This window comes from Lepidochelys olivacea, assembly GCF_965140295.1.
Source record: "Lepidochelys olivacea isolate rLepOli2 genome assembly, chromosome: 4".
Classification (NCBI taxonomy): domain Eukaryota; kingdom Metazoa; phylum Chordata; order Testudines; family Cheloniidae; genus Lepidochelys; species Lepidochelys olivacea.
The window spans coordinates 46,860,464-46,881,703 of NC_140414.1; the positions used below are offsets into that span (position 1 = coordinate 46,860,464).

General features: G+C 41.4%; 2 protein-coding genes across 10 annotated transcripts in view; both read left to right on the forward strand.

Annotated features, from left to right (window-relative positions):
- Positions 1-10,786, forward strand: part of BLTP1 (bridge-like lipid transfer protein family member 1) — a 245,540-nt gene extending 234,754 nt beyond the window's left edge. The window contains exons 85-88 of the mRNA XM_084626089.1: positions 1,206-1,400; positions 5,836-5,970; positions 8,427-8,592; positions 10,102-10,786. Coding sequence (XP_084482215.1) covers positions 1,206-1,400; positions 5,836-5,970; positions 8,427-8,592; positions 10,102-10,318 — 713 coding nt within the window. The 3' untranslated portion in view covers positions 10,319-10,786. The remainder of the gene's footprint in view (positions 1-1,205; positions 1,401-5,835; positions 5,971-8,426; positions 8,593-10,101) is intronic.
- A 49-nt stretch (positions 10,787-10,835) lies between these two features.
- The window catches only part of ADAD1 (adenosine deaminase domain containing 1), a 35,309-nt gene continuing 24,904 nt past the window's right edge, over positions 10,836-21,240 (forward strand). For 2 of the 9 annotated variants that reach the window (XM_084626090.1, XM_084626091.1), the window contains exons 1-6: positions 10,836-12,297; positions 13,944-14,048; positions 15,672-15,860; positions 17,441-17,608; positions 18,373-18,441; positions 19,010-19,138. In XM_084626090.1, the coding sequence (XP_084482216.1) occupies positions 12,123-12,297; positions 13,944-14,048; positions 15,672-15,860; positions 17,441-17,608; positions 18,373-18,441; positions 19,010-19,138 (835 nt within the window). In that variant the 5' untranslated portion in view covers positions 10,836-12,122. Of the gene's footprint in view, positions 12,298-12,341; positions 12,918-12,975; positions 13,139-13,837; positions 14,049-15,671; positions 15,861-17,440; positions 17,609-18,372; positions 18,442-19,009; positions 19,139-21,240 lie in introns of those variants that run through there. The other 7 variants (XM_084626092.1, XM_084626098.1, XM_084626093.1 and 4 more) reach the window with 6 other exon arrangements.

Genomic DNA, 21,240 nt, shown 5'->3' on the forward strand with positions numbered 1-21,240 from the left:
AACGTTCAGTTGTAAACTTTTGAAAGAACAACCATAATGTTTTGTGCAGAGTTATGTACAACTTCCATTCCTGCAGTGTGTTTAACTCTAAGTTTCTACTGTAACTCAATTTTTCACTGCTTATATGCAGTCCTGGCTATTAAACATATGTAGCCTTATTGCAAAACTAGTTTATTTCCTGCTCAAAACAGTTTATCTACCGAACTTGAAGGTTCAAAGTTCAACCAGTTTTGGAACTATTCCTTTGAGTGGAGGGGTGGGTGCAGCAATGTGGTCATACTTATTATAATTGGGAATATATTATTAGTATCTTCACATTCAGTTTCCAAAATTAAGGTGAATGTGCTAAGTTCCAAGCATTTGAAAATAGGGGATTGCAACAAAGATTGTTTTGAAACCTTAATTAAAATGGTGGTTTCTAAAGAAACCGTTAGAAAAAGTCTTGTATATGTATACTGCTTAAAAAACCAAAATGATAATTTGTCAGTCTTCTATCCATTCTTTAGATCACGTTCTTAAAGTAATAGAAAACATGAGTATAGTGAAGAGGTATCAGCCCTAGTAGTCTCTCTTTAGTGAGGTAAAATTATCTGGAAGGAGTAAGGAGTACAGAATAATGCACCAAGGATGCTGTGGGAGTGATTTGAGACGTTACCCTTTCCTCTGAATAAATGTACTTCCTAGAGCAGCGGTTCCCAAATTTGTTCCACCGGTAGTTCAGGGAAAGCCCCTGGCGCGCTGGGCCATTTTGTTTACCTGCTGCATCCGCAGGTTTGGCCGATCGCAGCTCTGAGTGGCCGTGGTTTGCTACTCCAGGCCAATGGGAGCGGCTGGAAGTGGCAGCCAGTACATCCCTCAGCCTGTGCCGCTTCCAGCCGCTCCCATTGGCCTGGAGCAGCGAACCACAGCCACTGGGAGCCGCGAACGGCCGAACCTGCAGACGCGGCAGGTAAACAAACTGGCCCAGCCCACCAGGGGCTTTCCCTGCACAAGTGGCAGAACAAGTTTGGAAACCACTGTCCTAGAGTGTTCTCAGCCCAGACATTCTTAGGAGTGAGAGACTGGTCTTGAAATTGAAATACCATGTTGCAGTGAAAAACAAAACCATTATTAGGTTAGAACATTTGCAAATCTGTCTCCTTAAATGCTGATAAGGCTGTTTAATAAAGATTGCTGAATTGCAGCATTTGCTGTTATCCATATAGAACTAAACCTGCTTCGAAACGTTGATGCTAATAACACAGAGAGCAGCACAACAGTGAAAAGCTCAAGCTTGTTAAGTGGATTCAGAGGAGGATCCAGTTACAACCATGAGACCGAAACCATCTTTGCATTACCAAGGATGCAACTGGACTTTAAATCCATTCATGTTCAAGAGCCACAAGAACCTTCATTACAAGGTGCAATGGACATCTTTTTCTTTTCCTTTTTTCTCGCTGTTCAAGACTATTACTACAGTTATGATCATGCAATAGTATGAGAAGATTTTACTTCACTGAAGTAAATGGTGTTACACTTGCATAAAATTGGTCTGAGAGAAGAATTAACCTTTGTATCCTAAAAGCTGACAAACTAATGGCTTTCTATGCAAGAAAATACAATCTGAGAACCAGCTCAAATTTTGGGATTTTAATCTAAAGATAGTTGGAGTTCTGGGTAGAAGGACACTGGCTTCTCCATTTTCTTAAACTAATCTAGAGTGAATTCTGATGTTAAATCCTGAGGCACTGTCCCTGGACCAGGCACTGTTTGAAAACCCTTGGAAGAATAAAACCCTCACCATCTGTCATAAATATAAAGGGAAGGGTAAACCCCTTTGAAATCCCTCCTGGCCAGGGGAAAGCTCCTCTCACCTGTAAAGGGTTAAGAAGCTAAAGGTAGCCTCGCTGGCACCTGACCAAAATGACCAATGAGGAGACAAGATACTTTCAAAAGCTGGTAGGAGGGAGAGAAACAAAGGGTCTGTGTGTCTGTCTATATGCTGGTCTTTGTCGGGGATAGACCAGGAATGGAGTCTTAGAACTTTTAAGTAAGTAATCTAGCTAGGTATGTGTTAGATTATGATTTCTTTAAATGGCTGAGAAAAGAATTGTGCTGAATAGAATAACTATTTCTGTCTGTGTATCTTTTTTGTAACTTAAGGTTTTGCCTAGAGGGGTTCTCTATGTTTTTGAATCTAATTACCCTGTAAGATATCTACCATCCTGATTTTACAGGGGGGATTTCTTTATTTCTATTTACTCCTATTTTTATTAAAAGTCTTCTTGTAAGAATGCTTTTTCATTGTTCTCAGATCCAAGGGTTTGGGTCTGTGGTCACCTATGCAAATTGGTGAGGCTTTTTATCCAACATTTCCCAGGAAAGGGGGGGTGCAAGTGTTGGGAGGATTGTTCATTGTTCTTAAGATCCATGGGTCTGGGTCTGTAGTCACCTAGGCAAATTGGTGAGGCTTTTTACCAAACGTTGTCCAGGAAGTGGGGTGCAGGGTTTTGGGAAGTATTTTGGGGGGAAAGACGCGTCCAAACAGCTCTTCCCCAGTAACCAGTATTAGTTTGGTGGTAGTGGCCAGTCCAAGGACAACGGGTGGAATATTTTGTACCTTGGGGAAGTTTTGACCTAAGCTGGTAAAGATAAGCTTAGGAGGTTTTTCATGCAGGTCCCCACATCTGTACCCTAGAGTTCAGAGTGGGGGAGGAACCTTGACATGGTGGCATAGTGGTGGGATTAACCTGAAATCATTTTGAGATCCAGTTGAGATTTTTTGAACTAGAAATACAGATTTTAAAAAGGAATTTTTTTTTCCTTTTGGAAAGGAAGTCCAGAAAGCAGCTGAAACTGAAAGCAGCTTGTTTTTTCTCTGCTTTGTGGCCAAGCAGAGACAAAAGAGGATTACCTTTGTGAATTGCAGGTTTTCTTTGCCTGGAGGCAGGGTACTTAACTCCTGCGGGGAAATTCACAGTCTTCCAACCCAGAGTTGTGTTTTTTTTCTTTTCTTCCTAAATGTAAATAGGGGGTGTGTGTTCTACCCATTTGCTTTTTCTTTGGGCTGGGTAAGCAGGTTTCCAAGTAGTTGGAGATTTTTTGCTATAATTTGGGGCCAGAGCAGAGACAAGGGAATTGTCTTTTTCTGTAGGCTGACAATCACTATCAGAGAATAGGTATTCCATTCCAGCACAGCAAAATTTTACAGCCAAGTTTTGTTTGTTTATTTCTAAACCTCGGGTGTAAAGTTAGTTAAAAACAGAGAGGTTAGGATGACAAAATCCGCAGCTCGACTACAGCTGGAATTAGCCAAATTTCAGGCTGAGGGAAAACAAAGGGAACATGAAAGACAGATAGAACTCATGCGGCTGGAGAAGGAGGTACAGGAGGCTGCCCACAAGAGGGAAATGGAAGCAAGGAAGCAGGTGGAGGAGGAGAAGGAAAAAGAGAGGAAGCATGTGGAGGAGGAGAAGGAAAAAGAGAGGAAGCATGTGGAGGAGGTGGAGAGGATAAAGGCCCGGCAGAATATACCAACAAACCCTAGCAATCCTTCTCCAAGTACCACTTCCCATCCCAGAAAGTTCCCCACCTACAAGGCAGGTGATGATACTGAGGCCTTCTTAGAAAACTTCGAAAGGGCCTGCCTTGGGTACAACATCTCTACTGACCAATACATGGTAGAGCTGAGGCCGCAGCTCAGTGGACCCTTAGCTGAGGTGGCAGCTGAAATGCCTAAAGAACACATGAACAAGTATGAACTGTTTAAATCCAAGGCGAGAGTCAGAATGGGGATAACACCCGAGCAGTCTCGTCGGAGGTTCCGAGCCCTAAGGTGGAAACCAGACATGTCATTTACCCGACATGCCTACCACATTGTGAAACATTGGGATGCCTGGATATCAGGAGCAAGTGTTGAATCTCCAGAAAATTTGCCCTTCCTAATGCAAATGGAACAATTCTTAGAGGGTGTTCCTGAGGAAATAGAAAGATACATCCTAGATGGGAAACCCAAAACTGTAATCGAGGCAGGAGAGATTGGAGCCAGATGGGTGGAGGTGGCAGAGAAGAAGAAAACTGGTCACAGTTGGAGCGGAGACCAGAAGGGACCACCCCAGACCACACCATATTACCGGGGGCCGCCCAAAGCCCCACCTACCTCCCAAAGAACCCTCCAGACCCCTTATCATCCCACCGCTACCACCATGTCAAGGTTCCTCCCCCAATCTGAACTCTAGGGTACAGTTGTGGGGACCTGCATGAAAAACCTCCTAAGCTTATCTTTACCAGCTTAGGTCAAAACTTCCCCAAGGTACAAAATATTCCACCCGTTGTCCTTGGACTGGCCGCTACCACCACCAAACTAATACTGGTTACTGGGGAAGAGCTGTTTGGATGCGTCTTTCCCCCCAAAATACTTCCCAAAACCCTGCACCCCACTTCCTGGACAAGGTTTGGTAAAAAGCCTCACCAATTTGCCTAGGTGACTACAGACCCAGACCCTTGGGAGGATTGTTCATTGTTCTTAAGATCCAACACTTGCACCCCCCCTTTCCTGGGAAATGTTGGATAAAAAGCCTCACCAATTTGCATAGGTGACCACAGACCCAGACCCATGGATCTTAAGAACAATGAACAATCCTCCCAACACTTGCACCCCCCCTTTCCTGGGAAATGTTGGATAAAAAGCCTCACCAATTTGCATAGGTGACCACAGACCCAAACCCTTGGATCTGAGAACAATGAAAAAGCATTCAGTTTTCTTACAAGAAGACTTTTAATAAAAATAGGAGTAAATAGAAATAAAGAAATCCCCCCTGTAAAATCAGGATGGTAGATATCTTACAGGGTAATTAGATTCAAAAACATAGAGAACCCCTCTAGGCAAAACCTTAAGTTACAAAAAAGATACACAAACAGAAATAGTTATTCTATTCAGCACAATTCTTTTCTCAGCCATTTAAAGAAATCATAATCTAACACATACCTAGCTAGATTACTTACTAAAAGTTCTAAGACTCCATTCCTGGTCTATCCCCGACAAAGACCAGCATATAGACAGACACACAGACCCTTTGTTTCTCTCCCTCCTCCCAGCTTTTGAAAGTATCTTGTCTCCTCATTGGTCATTTTGGTCAGGTGCCAGCGAGGCTACCTTTAGCTTCTTAACCCTTTACAGGTGAGAGGAGCTTTCCCCTGGCCAGGAGGGATTTCAAAGGGGTTTACCCTTCCCTTTATATTTATGACACCATCTATGATAATTTTGAATAAATGGATTAATATGATTAATTTGTTGTGATATATTTTAGAAACAAGGGCCATTTAAAAAATGAGAATCCAGGGCAGGCATCTAAAATAAGTGACCTAACTTTTAAAAGTGCAGATACTTTCCAGTTCCTAATTTAGGAGCCTACCTTAGGTTTCCAATTTTTAAATCTTGGTCAAAATGGCCATATTTTACATCGGCTCTCGTTATAATGGTTAACCTTTCCACTACTGCCCAAATAGGCATGTTTGACCTCCACGTCCAATAGTGTCCATTACAATTATACATGGAGCTGATAGAGCTGCCTATAGTTATGGTTCACTGACACAAATTGGGATCAGTATAGTTCCACATGATGGAATTCTCTTTTAAAAAATTTAAATTGCATTGGGGAAAAAAATACATAGAAAGAATCTTAAATTTGCAAAGCTGGGCAACCTCAATTCTGGCCTTTCCTAATTTTTGAGTGCTTTGTCTTTGCAACATCAATTCTTTTAAGGTCTTTTGTGTAATATATATAGTGTAAAATTGAGACAGATTGTATAGATATCACACTTTACAATATGCTAAAATTACTTTTCTTTGTCCAGACACCAGTGTTAAACCAACGGTGGAGTGCAGTGTAGTAACTGAATTCACAGACCACATTTGTGTGACGATGGATGCTGAATTAATCATGTTTCTGCATGACTTGGTGTCTGCTTATCTTAAAGAAAAAGAAAAAGGTATGTGGTTTTAAAAAAAACTCTTTATGATGTAATGTAAATGAACCATCTTATATTAAGCCACTTATGTATGTATGTATTTTTATACATTACTATTAATACTATAAAGTAATTTTGTTTTGTTTAAATGAAGGCTTGCTTTTTACAGGTTAGGTTTTCGGAATGTTTAGTGTTGGCCTAATTCTGCTCCCATTAAAATCAATGGGACTACAATTAAGACAACACTGAGTGAGTTTGAAAAACCTACCCTTACAGTGTAACTGAGATTACAGAGCTATGTTTTCCAAAAAGCACTACTAATGACTGAGGGCTAGTCTACACTACTGTGCTACATCTGCGTGGCTGCACTGCGTCTGGTGAAGATGCGCTCTCCTGTCAGCATATTTACTTCACCTCAACAAGAGGCAGAAGCTACGTTAACGGGAGACGCTCTCCTGCCAACATAGCATGGTGAAGATACTGCTTTAAGTCTGTGTAACTTTTCACACCCGTGAGCAACATAAGTTACATCGACTTAAGCAATAGTGTAGACAAGTGAGATTTGTTCTTATACTAACAAAAATGTCTGAGTCTTGCTTGGCTTGGAGTTTGTTCCTTGCTCTGCAGCATATCAGATGTGTGACCTGAGGCAAACTACTGGTACTTTATTTCTGTGCCTTAGTTTTGCCTTAATTTTGCCATATGTTTACTTTAACTTTTCTTTGTAAAGCTGTAGATCAAGGTGGACTGACTTAAATCAAGATGACTTAAATAACCAAGTAGAAAGTCTCAATTTAAATAATCGATTTTGTCACGTTTTCCATTTGTACTTTATTTTCTAAAGAAAGGTGCATTCTCACTGGTTGAGATCAAAGTTTTAATGGTTATTTACAAGTAAATGGCACCTTTACAATAGATTTGGTACATCTCTTTGCTACCTAGGAGGGTACACTATAACTATAGTCATTTATTTAATATAGGTTATTATTTTTAGCTTCTTATTAATTGTACATTTAGTACGTTAAAAATGGTGAATGATATATTGCTTATTTACTAGGTAATGAACTTTTTGCTCATGACTTGTGTCAAGCTGTAATAGGATGGTAACTGAAATGTAATTACATGCACAAAAGAGCATACAGAATGTATTTTTATTAAACAAAACAAGCCCTTAATAAGTACACAACATATTTTGCCATATTTATAAAGCTTGACCTCAAGTTACAATCAGGGAAAAACATCTTTCTTTATATAGAAAAGTAACCTTTAACTCAACATTTTTCATAGAGGCTCACGGATTCAGCATATTTATTTTTTATTAAAAAGTTTTAATAGATTATAATAAGTTTAGGCCTTAACTTATTCTTTATTAAATTCAATATAAACAGGTTATATTTTTAAAAAAACTTAAATTGTACTTTAAATAAGCAAATTAAATGATTTAAATAAAAATGATTTTTTTAAAATTATCAATTTTTATCCACTTGCAGTAAGTGAAAAATGCTACAGAAGATCTGTGTATTAGTTTATTAAATACCAAGTGCTCTAATCTTTAGCAAATGTAAACTAATATAAAAATACCTATTCAAATGTGTGTATTTCTTATGTATGGTGACAAAAATGATTGAAGGTAGAAAGTTAAAACCTACCTTCCTTGATCTCACAAAAATCTAAAGAATAAACAAACTTTAAAAAACTGATTAGTTTATAAACTGTTAACATTAAAACTTCATCTTTGTGTATGAGAACTTGGCGATAAGTGATGTAACTTACTTTATCTACGGCTGTCATCCCCCATCCGAACCTCCCCTTTCCCCTCCACATAATTGTTAGTAAAAGTCACAGATAGGTCATGGATGTCCATGAAATTTTATTTCCCCGTGACTTTTACTAAAAATAACCATGACAAAATCTTAACCTTAGTTATAGGCCTGTAATCCCTGCACTGGAACCAAGTAAATGCCAGGTATAGGACCGTATGGATCATGGGCAGCAAGCACTCCTTCCCTGTACTAAAGTTTAATAAATTTGCGGCCTGCCACATCATTCCATGCATGTATCTGCCCTCATTTTGCTGCTGTGTCCACATCAAGGTATTCCATGTGTTTGAGAGGTGAATTACAAATGTGGTGAAAGTCATAAATATGGAGTGTCTGGTGTGTGTGAAGTCCAATGTTTTGCACAGATATTTGCATTCAGCGTGAATAGTTTTTTTAAATATACATGCACAATAAACGTTATATTATTAAGGTATTTAAGGTTCATTAGACCTGAGGATTTTGAGAGTTTATTTTTGTGTGTAACTTGCTCTTAAAGGAGGTTAAAGGAGCTTAACAATTCTATTCCTAATGCTTGTTGAAGTAAGATGTGTCCAAGATAAGAATGAACTTAGCACTTACTTTACTACCAAGTCCAAGCAAAGCCTTGAATAAATGCCCATGAATGAAATTTAACTTTTCCCCCCCACCCTTTTGTAGCCATCTTTCCACCTCGTATTTTGTCTACTCGACCAGGACAGAAAAGTCCAGTTAGTGTGCTTGATGAGAGTTCCACTGAGAGAGATGCAGAAGAAAGCATTACTTACACTACTGTAGACTGGAGAGAATTTATGTGCAATACTTGGCATCTGGAACCCACACTTAGGTAATTAGCAGGCTTATTTTGCAGTATATTCAATTTTACATTTATTTTGACTGAGTAATAGTATTAAGTGCAGAGACTATTCTTCAAACCACAGATGTTTCAATTTGATAGTTAACCTACTAATGGGATCTAGCCTTATGGAAGCTGTCACAGATTCTGCTTTGGCTGTTAGATGCTGATAGGAAGACAGCTGCTACAGTATATGAAATGTCATTTGGTAACAAATGCTGGGTAATACCATAATTCACCATAGACAACGGTTGATCCGCTGGATCATGGTGTACATGTAAGAGATCTAGTCAGATGCTGAATGAATCCACTTATGGCTGACAAGTCCAATTCGAGAGTAGCCACTGGATAAAAGCACTGAAAGTTATACTGCTTAGAACTACTGCACATACAACAGCAAGGTTCTCAGGTGCTCAAAGTCAAGATGAAGCAAAATGCAGCTCATTAAAGACCACACATTAACTTGTCATTTACTTTTTTCTCCTATTGTTCAAATAATCTTTAATTTCCAATTTAAAAAAAGAACTTAGAACCTTTCTTCTATTCTATCAGTATGTTTTCTCTTGAGAATGTAAGCTGTTGGGGTCAGGGATCTATTGGTTATTTAATTTTTTTAAATGTAAAACACACTTCTGGGGGCTATAAAAATAATTTGAGGCAGACATTCAAATGAGAAATGTCTCTTTCAAATATTCACTTTCTGTTGATTGTCAGCTAGTTAGATCCCCTGCTTTCTCTACTGATGTAATTTAAGAAACTCCTTTTTTCATGCAGGGAGGGAAAAAGGGGGTTGTTTTTTTTCCTCCATTTTCACAATGGGAATGGAACTGTTAAGTATTTTTAAAAAGTTATTATAGAATGAATGTAGTTCTCATTAAAAGTTGCCATATGGCTGATGAAACTTCCCACACAACAGAAGCAGGAACAGGTGTACAGGCACCCGCTGCCCTAAATATGCACTTCATCCTTGACCAACAGGAATCACTTCTGAGAACACAGGGGTAACTGTGTCATCTCCATGCCTCCTTCAGTTGTTGGTCTCTGCTGAGACTGCTAACAAGGGCACCAATTACTGCTAACTATAATGTTTTGATAAGTGAATACTTGCCTGCTAAGAACTGGACTGTGAGATGACCAGCTCAGTCCACCCAGGCCAATAAACACCTATCAGATATCTATTTTTGGTTAATCATAACATGCTCCAAATTGACACAGGATCCAGAGATGACATATTACATCTGGGATCTCCTGAATCATCTAGTCCCTCCAAAAAGCTATAAATACAAAATTTATTTACATAAGTTAGCTGAGACTCAAATAAATGCCTGTCGGACTTTCACAGTTTAGAAGTAAAAAAGTTTGATGTGACAGTGCCAGTGTTAACTTATGATGAAGGTTCTAGTTGCTATGCCTTACTTAAGGCTTAGTTGAGTTTTACACTTAACGCAGGGATTTAACCTTTTTGGGTTTGGGATTTGGGTTTTTTTTTTTGTTTTTTAGATTAATCTCTTGGACTGGAAGAAAGATTGACCCAGTAGGTGTTGACTACATTCTTCAAAAATTGGGCTTTCATCACGCCAGGACTACTATTCCTAAGTGGCTTCAACGGGGGGTAATGGACCCACTGGACAAAGTTCTGTCAGTCCTTATCAAAAAACTTGGTACTGCTCTACAGGATGAAAAAGAAAAGAAGGGAAAAGACAAGGAAGAACACTGAAGATATAATTTGTAACTAAACTAATTTTATTTCCATTCTGTCTGAGACTGATACTTTATTGTATAATAAGAATTTATTTTAAGTATGATTTAAAGAGAAACCTAACAGCTTTTTTGCTACTATATTTAAAACTTACATTGTAAGTGACTGTTTACAGTGGTATACGATACCATTCTGTATGTGGTAAAGTATTGCATGATTATGACCAATGTATATTCTGTGAAAGAATAGGTGAAATACTGTAAATCTGCTGTTTAGCATTAACAGTTTTATTATGTGCAATATGATTCCTGCATCTTTAAAATATGTGCAGATTAACTGTGAATTTTCATAACTTTCATTGGCCATAACACACACACACCCTTGTTAATGTGATTCTGTTAATGGCTTTTTTTGTCAATGTAGACTTGTATAAATTCCTGTATGTATATAATTTATGGAACTGTGATTGTTATAGTGCTAAAAATCATTTTAAGTTTGTTACACTTGTAATAAAAAACAGTAACTGTTATTATTTTTTTTTAATTCCTTTATTCTCAAGAAGTAGCAGTAAGAAGTGTTAGTGGGGCATGCTCGCCCATGTCCCCTAATTCAAGCATTGGAAACAGATTACATTACAGAGTTTTAATTGTACAAGTACTAGAAAAAAAGTTTGGAGTTTATAATGTCTTAAGCTGTAATGGAATGGGGACAGGCAGAGCTAGGGGAACAGCTATTAATAATGAAATAAAAAAATGACAGCCTATCCAATGCAAATCTGAGAGTTTAATACAGTAAATAAAAATCTGTCTTCCACCCTCTGGAAGCCTATAGGAGCCTGTGGAAGCTATGATTTTTTTTCAGTCTTTTTTTATTGAATAAGACTTCTAACACTTGAACATCACAAATTACTTTGCTCCTCTCAGGATTACTGAGAACTTTATATGGTGGGGTGTGTTTAGCTTAACACTTTTGCTTGTATCTATTACACATTTTTAAAGCCCATTAGTCAATAGTGCCCTGTGAATAAAGTTCAAATTACATGTCTATACGTGCAAGCACAGCTGTACAAAAACAAAAATAGCTCTTCTGGCCAGTTGCCTTTGTAATGTGTCCTTCAATCACACATGCACTTATTCATCTAATGAAAGACGAGGAACTGTACCTTTTATGTGGTCACTGTAATCCACCTTTCTATAGTATTTTTCTGTTAAATATTTGTTCTTTAAAATGTTTATTTCCTCTTCACATGTAAACCGGGGTGCTGTGGATATTATCACCTGAGCCGTCTGCAGCTGAAAACTAGGTCACTGTTGAGGACTCTTGTTCTAACTTTTCCCATGTACAAAATTGGGATTATTCTTAAAAGTCTCTAACGTGGGGCTTTCCCCTAGCGAGGCAGAGGCTGATGTTTCTTGCCGCAGTGGGTGGGGTTCGTTTTACGTTCTACTTTTTAAAGAGCCAGGCTCCAGCCACAGGAAAATGTCTAGACGGGGACCAGCGCCAGTAGCTACGCCAGGGGCTGTCCCGTGCACACAGCAGGACCCAGTGGGCGCGGGAGAGAGGAGGCATAACGGCCGCGCTGCTGTCACCTCCCGGCGGCTGGGCTTTGGCGCCCGAGCGCACTCCTCCCCGAGGCCGGTTCCGACTCCCTGACAATGAGCGCTCCGAGGCCCCTAGAGGGGAAGGAGCGTGGCTGGGCGGGCGGGCGGCCACCGCAGGGCACGGTGCTGCTTCGGGAAGCAGAGGCCAGCTCCCGTGAGAGGCGGCAGGTGCACGACAAAGCGCCTGGGGCCGCCCGCCCCACCCAGGCGTCCCCCGCCCCATGGGGAGGGGTGGCCGCTGGCCGGTCATGCTGCTGTTGCGCCCGCTCAGGGCTCCACTTTGCTCCTGCCGCTCACGGCTAGAGGGTTGCAGGACGCTGGGCGGCCCGCTCAGACTACCCGCACAGCCGGCGGGAGGCGCGTTAACGGTCTCGCTGTGGCGCGCTCCCCGGCGAGGTGAGGGATACGGAGACCTTGTGTGACCTAGGCCGAGTGCGTATCCCACCCCCCGTCCCCGCACTGAGCCGCCTCGAGCCAGGCCCGGCGGCACCACGAGCCGGCCCGGCGGCGGTTGGTCGGAGGATCACGTGATCTGAGGGCGAAGCTTTTTGAGAGACGCCCCCGGGGCCCCGCTGCCGGCCAGGGAAGCGGACTCGGGGGTGTCGGGTCACGTCACGCGCCCCTCTTTGTTAGTTGGCCCGGGCACCGGTCTTGAGCAGACGCGTCGGGGCGGGCGGGCGGACGGAGGGAGCCGCCGAGGGGAACTTAAATCACTGCGGGGGGCCGCTCTCGCGGGAGACCCTAGTCCCCTCGCTCGGTGCAGGGCCCCGGGGTGGTGCTGGGGCAAGCCTGGGGCACGGCCTCGTCTTCGAGCCTGTGTCCCGGAGAGGGGGCTGCAGAGTGATCCTCACCTGGCGCAGCCAGTGGCTTGCGCTCCCCAAGGGAGGCGGCCCCAGTGCGCGCCCCTTGCTGCGCCCGCCCTGCAGCGCGGTGGGGCTGACACAAGCCCCTGCCGCGGGGAAACCGCGCGGAGTCTTGGCCAGGCGCTGCCGTCGCCGTTCTTCTCCAGTGCGCGGGTAGGTGGCATGGCGTCAGGCTGGGATCCCTTCCCACGGGAAGCCTGGCCCGCCGGGGGCACCTGCCCGACAGTGGGACAAAGGAACCTTCCCGCCCAGTTTGCCTGAGCCAAAGGGGCTAGAGCCTGAATCGGCGTGAAAGCCAGCCACGTGGGGCTCTGCCTTGCTGAGCCTGGGCAGCCGTGCTGGAGCTTCCGCTCCCATTGCTGTTGTAATCTAGGGTAGGGGTTCGGGTTCTCAACTTTTTTGTTTGTTTGTTTTTTTCTGAACAGCCCCCAGTATGCTATAAAAAAGCCAGGGCCCTCCTGAGCCACCATAACTGGTTTTCTGCATATAAAAGCCAGGGCCGGCATTAGGGGTAGCAAACAGGGCAGTTGCCTGGGGCCCCAGACCACAGAGGCCCCCACAAAACTACATTGCTCAGGCTTCAGCTTCAGCCCTGGGTGGTGGGGTTCATCAGGGGCCTGGCTTCAGCTGCACGTGGTGGGGCTTCAGCTTTCTGCCCTGGGCCCCAGCAAATCTCATGCTGGCCCTGCTTGGAGGGCCCCCCCCCCCCCCGAAACCTGCTTGATGCCCCCTAGAGGGCCCTGGACGCCTGGTTGAGAACTACTGATCTAGGGCACCTGGGACTCAGCAGAGCAGTTGCCTTTCAAATTGTGGCTGCAAGGAAAGGGGAAAAGTTCTTAGCTGACTGATAGCATTGCCATTGTCTCCCTATGTTCTGTTTTCCCCCCTTTTGTAAGTTTGGGTCTCAACTACTATTAGTGTGCTTTTGAATTTAGTAATTTTATTTATTAGCAGAAAGAATCAGGAGGTATGAAACATGTAAAACTAATTTGTGGGGAAATTTTCCAGATTTGCTAGCCTATGCTAATGTTCAACAGCCTTAAAAATATCTGTTGGCTAAATTTGGCTCTTAGGTAGGTGGAAAAATGGCTTGCAACAATGACTGGTTTCAAGGTTCCAGAGTACCCAGTTTTGCTCAGATGCTAAAAAAGAACTTACCCACTGAACCCCCTCCTCAAGTCTCTCCTCAGCCATCTCCACACTCTGTGAATATGGGCCTGATGTTTTCATCTTCTGAAAATTACAGCATGCCAAATTCAGCATGTAATGTGACACAAATCACAGGTATTGTCTTTAAGTTTATTAAGCTGATTTTCTTCTAAGAATGGCCTTTCAACACTCGTACAAATAGCTTTGCAAAACTGTAATGAAAATTAACCTGCCTAGATATGCCATCTACTTGCTTTTTACCAGGATCATTCATAATGAAAAATATTTTACTTACCGATTGAAAAAAATAACATTGAGGGCAAATAAAAAAGTTAGAACTATTAACTTTAATTTTTATCTTTTTACTCTTGTACATGTCAGTAAAACATATTATTTGACTGTTTCTTAATTATTATCCAGCAGTGGTGTAAATAAAGAGATGCAGCCTATTTAGATTTAACATCACGTGTAACATCTATGGAATTTGTGTATATAAACTGAGTGACTCTGCAGGTGGAAGTACAGGGAATTTTCATCTTAATAAACTTGGATAACTATAAACACTTTTCAGAAATAGCTTTTCTGTAAAAGAGAAGTGTAGAATCCTCATCTTTACAGCCCTCTAAGCTAATGCTATCTCTCAGCTGACTAATCTGCTCTCTGCCTTCATCCCAGTCTCTCTTGCATTAGGGTAACTTCTACCTGGAACCTGCAGTTGAGGATCCATGTGGGTGCAGGGGTCTGCCCAGCTAGCGTTCATTCTTTCATCAGGTCTATAATGTGTACACAGCACTTCATATAAAGTGCACCAACATGTATATAACCTGCTTTGTGTGCATCATCTTTTGTAGAAAAAGCTGAGAATTTTAACTACAGTTTTGTTTGATAGTAACAGATTCCCTGTCCCCCATACATATGTAACTTTTGAATGCGGGAGTTCAAGATTTTAGCAGGTAGTCTTATTTCTGAGTCTTTTGTCTATCAATATGTTTATTATAACTGAAGAGGAACTCTGCATCTGTATAATTTAGATGCAGCATTTATTTCATGTGGCAGTGTATTTGTGTGTATTTGTGAACTGAACGCAATAATATTTTTGTGCCTTTTTGGAGAAAAATGTTTCTCCTGTGGTTAAAGCTCAAAACATACTTGGATAATTGGGGCAGTGTCTTGCTTAGGAAAAGTAATCAAGTTTAGATCGGGCTAAGATAGCCCATGCTAAAGTCCCGTCTTTTTTCTAGTGTAGATATGGGGTAACACCAGTGCTGTATCCTAGGCACCTGCATGATCCGTTAAAATGGACCTGAGGGCCCATGGCGTGAGGCAAAAACAATATTATTGCCTTTTGTGATACTATAGTAAAGAACTATGGATTGTGCTTCTGCAATTTTTGTATGCCATGAAACAGATTTTTATGTGTTAAATCAGATAAACAGGTAATCTCTGGAAGTCCTTATTTCCCTGGAAATTATGGCCTTTGTTTCTGGGTTTATATGTGACTGGGTTTGACTTCAGAGACTGTCAGGTTTACTAGTCAAGGAACAAGCCCTAGTGCCTTTAAAGGGGTAGGCACTAACATTTACAGGGTTACCAAAACTACTTACAACCTCTTCCGTTAGAATAAAATACAAATTGCTTAATCTTCCAGGTTGCCGTTGTTGAGATGCAGCAATACTATTCTCACACTTTCATTTTACTTTTGTATATTGCTTTTAGCTTAGTACACACTAACATCTTAATTTAACAAATATATTTTAGGTCATGTTTCAGACTTGCTATGTTCCAGAGCAGCCCATCCACTTCCAATCACTTCACTTCTTCCAAAGAAAATACCAAAGGAGTTTATACTAAAATATAAACGTGGGGAGATGAATCCAGTATCTGCCTTGCATCAGTTTGCACAAATGCAGCGTGTGCAACTAGATTTGAAGGAAACTGTTACAACAGGTAAATGAGAGTGTCCTGGTTGCCTCATGAAGTTGCTCTGTATGCAGTTGGTGTAACTGGCTGATACAGAAACTAATTTTTTTTTTAAATGTTGGTTGCACTGTATGTAGAATTAACAGCTATTTTTACTATGCCTATATCATGCCTTCATGTAATCCAATCAGTGGTTAATGTGGTCACTACAAAATCAATTACAGAAAAGGAAAAAGCTCTCACCCTGGTCTTTGAGTACTTTTTTCAGGTACTTTTTAGACCATTAGTTCTTATAGTATATGTCTACACTGCAGTTAGATACCCCTGGCTGGCCCATGCCAGCTGACTCAGGCTCGGTATAAGGGGCTGTTTAATTGCGATGCAGATGTTCAGGCTCAAAGTGGGAAGATCCCAGAGCTCAGGCTGCAGCCTGCGCTCAAATGTCTCATCACAATTAGACAGATCCTTAGCGTGAGACCCACGAGTCCAAGTCATCTGGCATGGCCAGCTGTGGGTTTTTAATTGCACTGTAGACATACCTATAAGCTGTCATTCTAATTATAAGCAACTTTATTTACAACTTGGCTTTCTAAATTTGTACCAAATATGAGTTAATATTACGCGACCTTGAACATACTCATTTCGTGATGTGTAATTTGCATCCTCTCCGCTTACGTGTTTTGGGGATGGTTCAGCTTGATATTTGGTCACAGTGGACCTGCATCTGTATGGAGAGTTTAATGCTTTTTCAGTGCTATTCAGTTGAATCCTCCCAGACTGAATCAGATAAGGTGGGACTATGCAGGAAGTGAGCCAGTCAGTGAAAGATCCGTGTCCACCCAAGGCTAACTTGGTTAACAGATCAAACCATGGCAATGACAGGAGGTTGTCCTGTCATGTGCAGTGCAGTGCAAAAAGAGATGGAACCTGACCTTTTGAAGGTCTTGTTTTCATTGGGCTCTCAGCTTACTAGGAAGTAATGTGTCTGTTAAACTAACCCAAGAGGAAAGCTGAGATATTGGCAAACTGGAATTCTATTTTTTGACACAGACTTTGATGTTGGGAAATACATTTTCGGAAGTTTTACCATAAACGTAAGCCCCCTTTTTCAGAAGTGACTTGAGGACTTAGGAGACTTAGTCTGATTGAAAGGCTATAGAATTTAGGCTCCTATATCACTTTTGAAAATGGAACACAGGCTCTTGAGTCTAGGTGTTCTTGAAAATTTTACTCTTAATTTCTCTCTGAAGCTCAGGTCCCAAACATCATACCACTACTGAGAAGTAGAAAAATAGCCTCATTTTACAGAAGCGTTGAATGGCCATAGTTTTCACTAAAATGAAAGGCACTTAAGTGAAGGCACTAAAATGAAATGCCTAGCATCTCTGAAAAATTGGGTTTTTCATTAATGTGTATAAATCTATTTTTGAATCTTGGGTGAAAGGTGAAATAAGGTATAAAATATAATTCTTGTAAATGTAAAAAGTAGTTTGGATTTGTTAAAATATCTTGGCCTTATATTCATCTGATTTTCCATAATTATAAATGCACAAAGCTAATGAATACATTAAAATAAAATTCTAACTGTATACGGCTTCTTTTTCTAGGCAACGTCTTGGGGACTTACTTTGCTTTTTGTGCAGTGGTAGATGGAGTTCAATATAAGACAGGATTGGGGCAAAACAAAAAGGAGTCTAAATCAAATGCAGCAAAACTGGCTCTTGATGAGCTACTCCAGTTGGAAGATACAGCATCAAAGGTTTTTGAAAGTCTAGGTAAATATTCCAGTAACATCTCTACAATAAAAGTATTTTTAAAAATAAATGTGTAGAGTAGCTTTGACTAAACACTCCTGCATCAGTGTCTCTCTGCCCATTCCAATGAATCCTTCCAGCAGAGTTAATCAGTTTGCAATCCGTAAATTTTCCCTTTCCTGCTCTTGTATTTTTAAATGCTGCTTTCAAGGTTCCTGCTATGTACAAAGAGGAGAAAATAATAAGTTAACCCTTTAAGCAGTTTCTTTTCTGTAGAGTCTTCCATGTTATTACAGCTATTCTTTCCAGTAAAAAATTATTTTAAATTTTGTTCATGGTCTTAGACTTCTTGTATTGGAAGTCCTATTGCACTAAGTCACTGCTTTCTGAAGAATTCAGTCATTACAACGTTGATCTCCTGCTTTTTTGAGACAAGGACTTTATTAATAATCTTCTGTCCTCACGTGCTATAGCTTTGAAAGAGAGCAGTACTTTATAGAATGTGGACTAATTTAGGGGAACTAAATTAATTGTGAAGTAGCTTATTTTTGTTCAATGATAAAACAATTGACAGGTGGCAAAGTGTGAATTTAAATTATCCTGATTGTTTGAGGGTCTTCCTATTTCTATTTATGTAACTTGAAAAAATTGTTTCCAATAACCTTTTATTTTGGGACTTTAACTAAAATGCAACTACTCTACTGCTAGAAACACTAAATGACAATGAATGTTTTAAAGTCTTAAATGTTTCCCACAGTTAAAACTTTCTTATTTTAAATTTACAGGTCCTCCCCAGATTCCTGCAGAACCCATAGTTTCAGCTGAATCGACATACATGTCAAAGATGCCTTATGGTAGGAAATCTATTTTCCCTCATAGAAAATTAAATTGGAAAGCTAACTGATGTCTTTACAGAGTTGTATTTGGTATTCATTCCTGCCAACTTAATGATAGCTATGAAAATATTACTACGTGGTTCATGCAGGGATGTCTCTGCTTTAGTAACACTAATCTCCCAGTGACGTCTGAGGTAAGAGTGGTGTACCTGTCATATAGATGGATAAATACACAGATGAACTTGCTTAAAGTCAAACAGTGAGTCAGTGGCAGAGTTGGAATTAACGTTTCTGTCCTCAAGATATAAAAGGCTGTGTTTAATAGATTGCATTTAGGGAGCATACCAGCATAACTTGCTTGAGTTTTCTTATTCTCAATTCTTCATATGCACTTTTAATTTTTAAATTAAAAAATGCCTATTGGCATTATTTAGTATGGATTAGTGAATGTACTGAATGACTTTATCATATGTTCAGTTTTGTAGCTTATCTGAATGGTTGACATTGCTTATTTCTATATTTTCCTACAAAGTTGTATTTTGCTGGTTTCTACAGTATTTTTTTCTTTTTAAATTATTTTGTTCAGTAGAGAGAAGGCATCTTGTGTATGAAAAATTTTCACGAGTTGTCAGGGAAACCTTTAACAGTCTGGCTGCCAAATATCCTGAGTACCAGAGTTGTAGAAATTCACTGGCTGCTTTTATAATTGAAAAAGGCAAGTCTATTTTGAATGTTCAGTGTACTTGTATGAAAAAACTCGTATTTGTAGGGTGCATATACCAAAAGGGGTATTGAGCATAATATAGCAATGTAGATTAACCTGTATAGTAGCCTAATAAATCGCATAACCAGCAAACCATACTCCTTTTGACGTACCATAAAATCATCTATAAAAAACAGAACATAATTGTACTTCCCTTTTAAGGATATTATAAATATAGATTTGTACGCATTGAAATGGAAAGCATTCCATTATGTTAGCCCTCACCAGAAAAGATGAAAGATGCAAGCCTTCTCAAGATTGTTGGGGTTGAAACTGCTGCATAATCTCACTTGTTCAGGCTTACTTTTCATTTTGAATTTTCAGATGGCAATCGCAAGAAATTATTTGTTTTGTTATATGCGTTTCACTGGGAGTTCTCAATAAATTAAATTTAAAGGGTTGCTTCTCAGGATAACACATTTCACAGTTGAAAGCTTTACATTCATTCATTATAGCACCTTGGGGTCCCTGTTTTGGGCTGGGAATCTATTGTGCTAGGTCAGAGGTGGGAAAACTACCGCCCGGGAGGCTAGCCCCCGGCCCCTCCCCCGCTGCCCCCCCTGTCCAGCAGCTACACCACTGCGCAGACAGCTCAGCTTGCGCCCACCCACCTCCCAGGATTTCCAATAAGCCTGTCCTGCTTCTCTGAGCGGCCTGGTAAGGGGGCGAGGGGTGGGGTTGGATAAGGGGCAGGAGGTTTCGGGGGGCAGTCAGGGGAAAGGGGCGGAGGTTCAGGGCGGGGGGCAGTCAGGGGACAGGGAGAAGGGAGGGTTGGATAGGGGGTGGGGTCCCGCAGGGTCCTGGGAGGGGGCAGTCAGGGGACAAGGAGCAGGGGGGGTTGATAGGGGATGGGGTCCCAGAGGGGGGGCAGTCGGGATAAGAAGTGGGGGGTTGGATGGTTCCGGGAGGTCTGTCAGGGGATGGGGGGGGTTGGATAGGGGCAGGGGACAAGGAGCAGGGGGGGTTGAATGGGTCAGTGGCTCTGAGGGGGGCAGTCGGGGTGGGAAGTGGGACGGGGCAGGGGCCAAGCTGTTTGCAGGCACAGCCTTCCCTACCCAGCCCTCCATACCATTTCGCAACCCCTATGTCGCCCTCGGGCCAAAAAGTTTGCCCACCTCTGTGCTAGGCGCTATACAAGCACAGAACAGATATAAGCCTTCTGGGGCAGGGACTAATTGAAGTAAATTCTGATATGAAGTAATTGGAGCACGCTCACTGGACCAAAGTTAGACAGTACAGAAAATGCAGAGAGATATATATGTTCTTTGAAATCATAGGCCATGTTGTGCAGTAGATGCAGCCTACAGTGACTTTCAGGGATATCACCAAATAAAGTACCATCTGTGATGGGATCCCCATTTGTGGGACTTCTGTGCCCCCTTAACTCTCCAGCCTGTGCTGTCTGTCGCAAAGCTTTGCTAGGACAAGCAGCAAACCCCACCAGGTGCTGTTATCAGTCAGCACAACCACATATGGAGCCCCACACCCATCTAGATTTCATGAATGCTCCCAGAGCCACTCATGAATCACAGAGAGAGGAACCAGCAAAATTCCCCGCAGCTTCCAGCATTGTACCTCAGGAATATACCGTCTTGCACTGCTCAAGACCCTTTCTTGAGCAATGCAAGTTTATTAATTGGTTCACCACTTCAATGAAAAGTGGATATACACCGGCCTTTGTAAACCTGAGCAGATTTACCAAACACTTCAGGCAAACTCATTGGTAAAGATAAACATTAAAACAAGTTTATTGATGACAAAAGAGAGCTTTTAAGTGATTATAAGTGATAGGCAAAAAGTCAGTGGTTACCAAAAGAAAATATAAGCCTTCAGTCTAAACCTTAACCTTTATCATGCTAGACAATATTTAGGTCAAGCAGTGTTCTGACCCAACTGGATCTTCAAGTCCTTAATATACAGGTTTGTCTCTTAAACCTGGGCCAATCTCCTTTGTTGGAATCTTCAGCCTTCTGAGCGTTCTTGTTGCTTGCTGCGTAGGTAGTGGGAGGAGAAAAGGCAAGTGCATGGGGCCACTGTGTTCTGTTTTATACCCT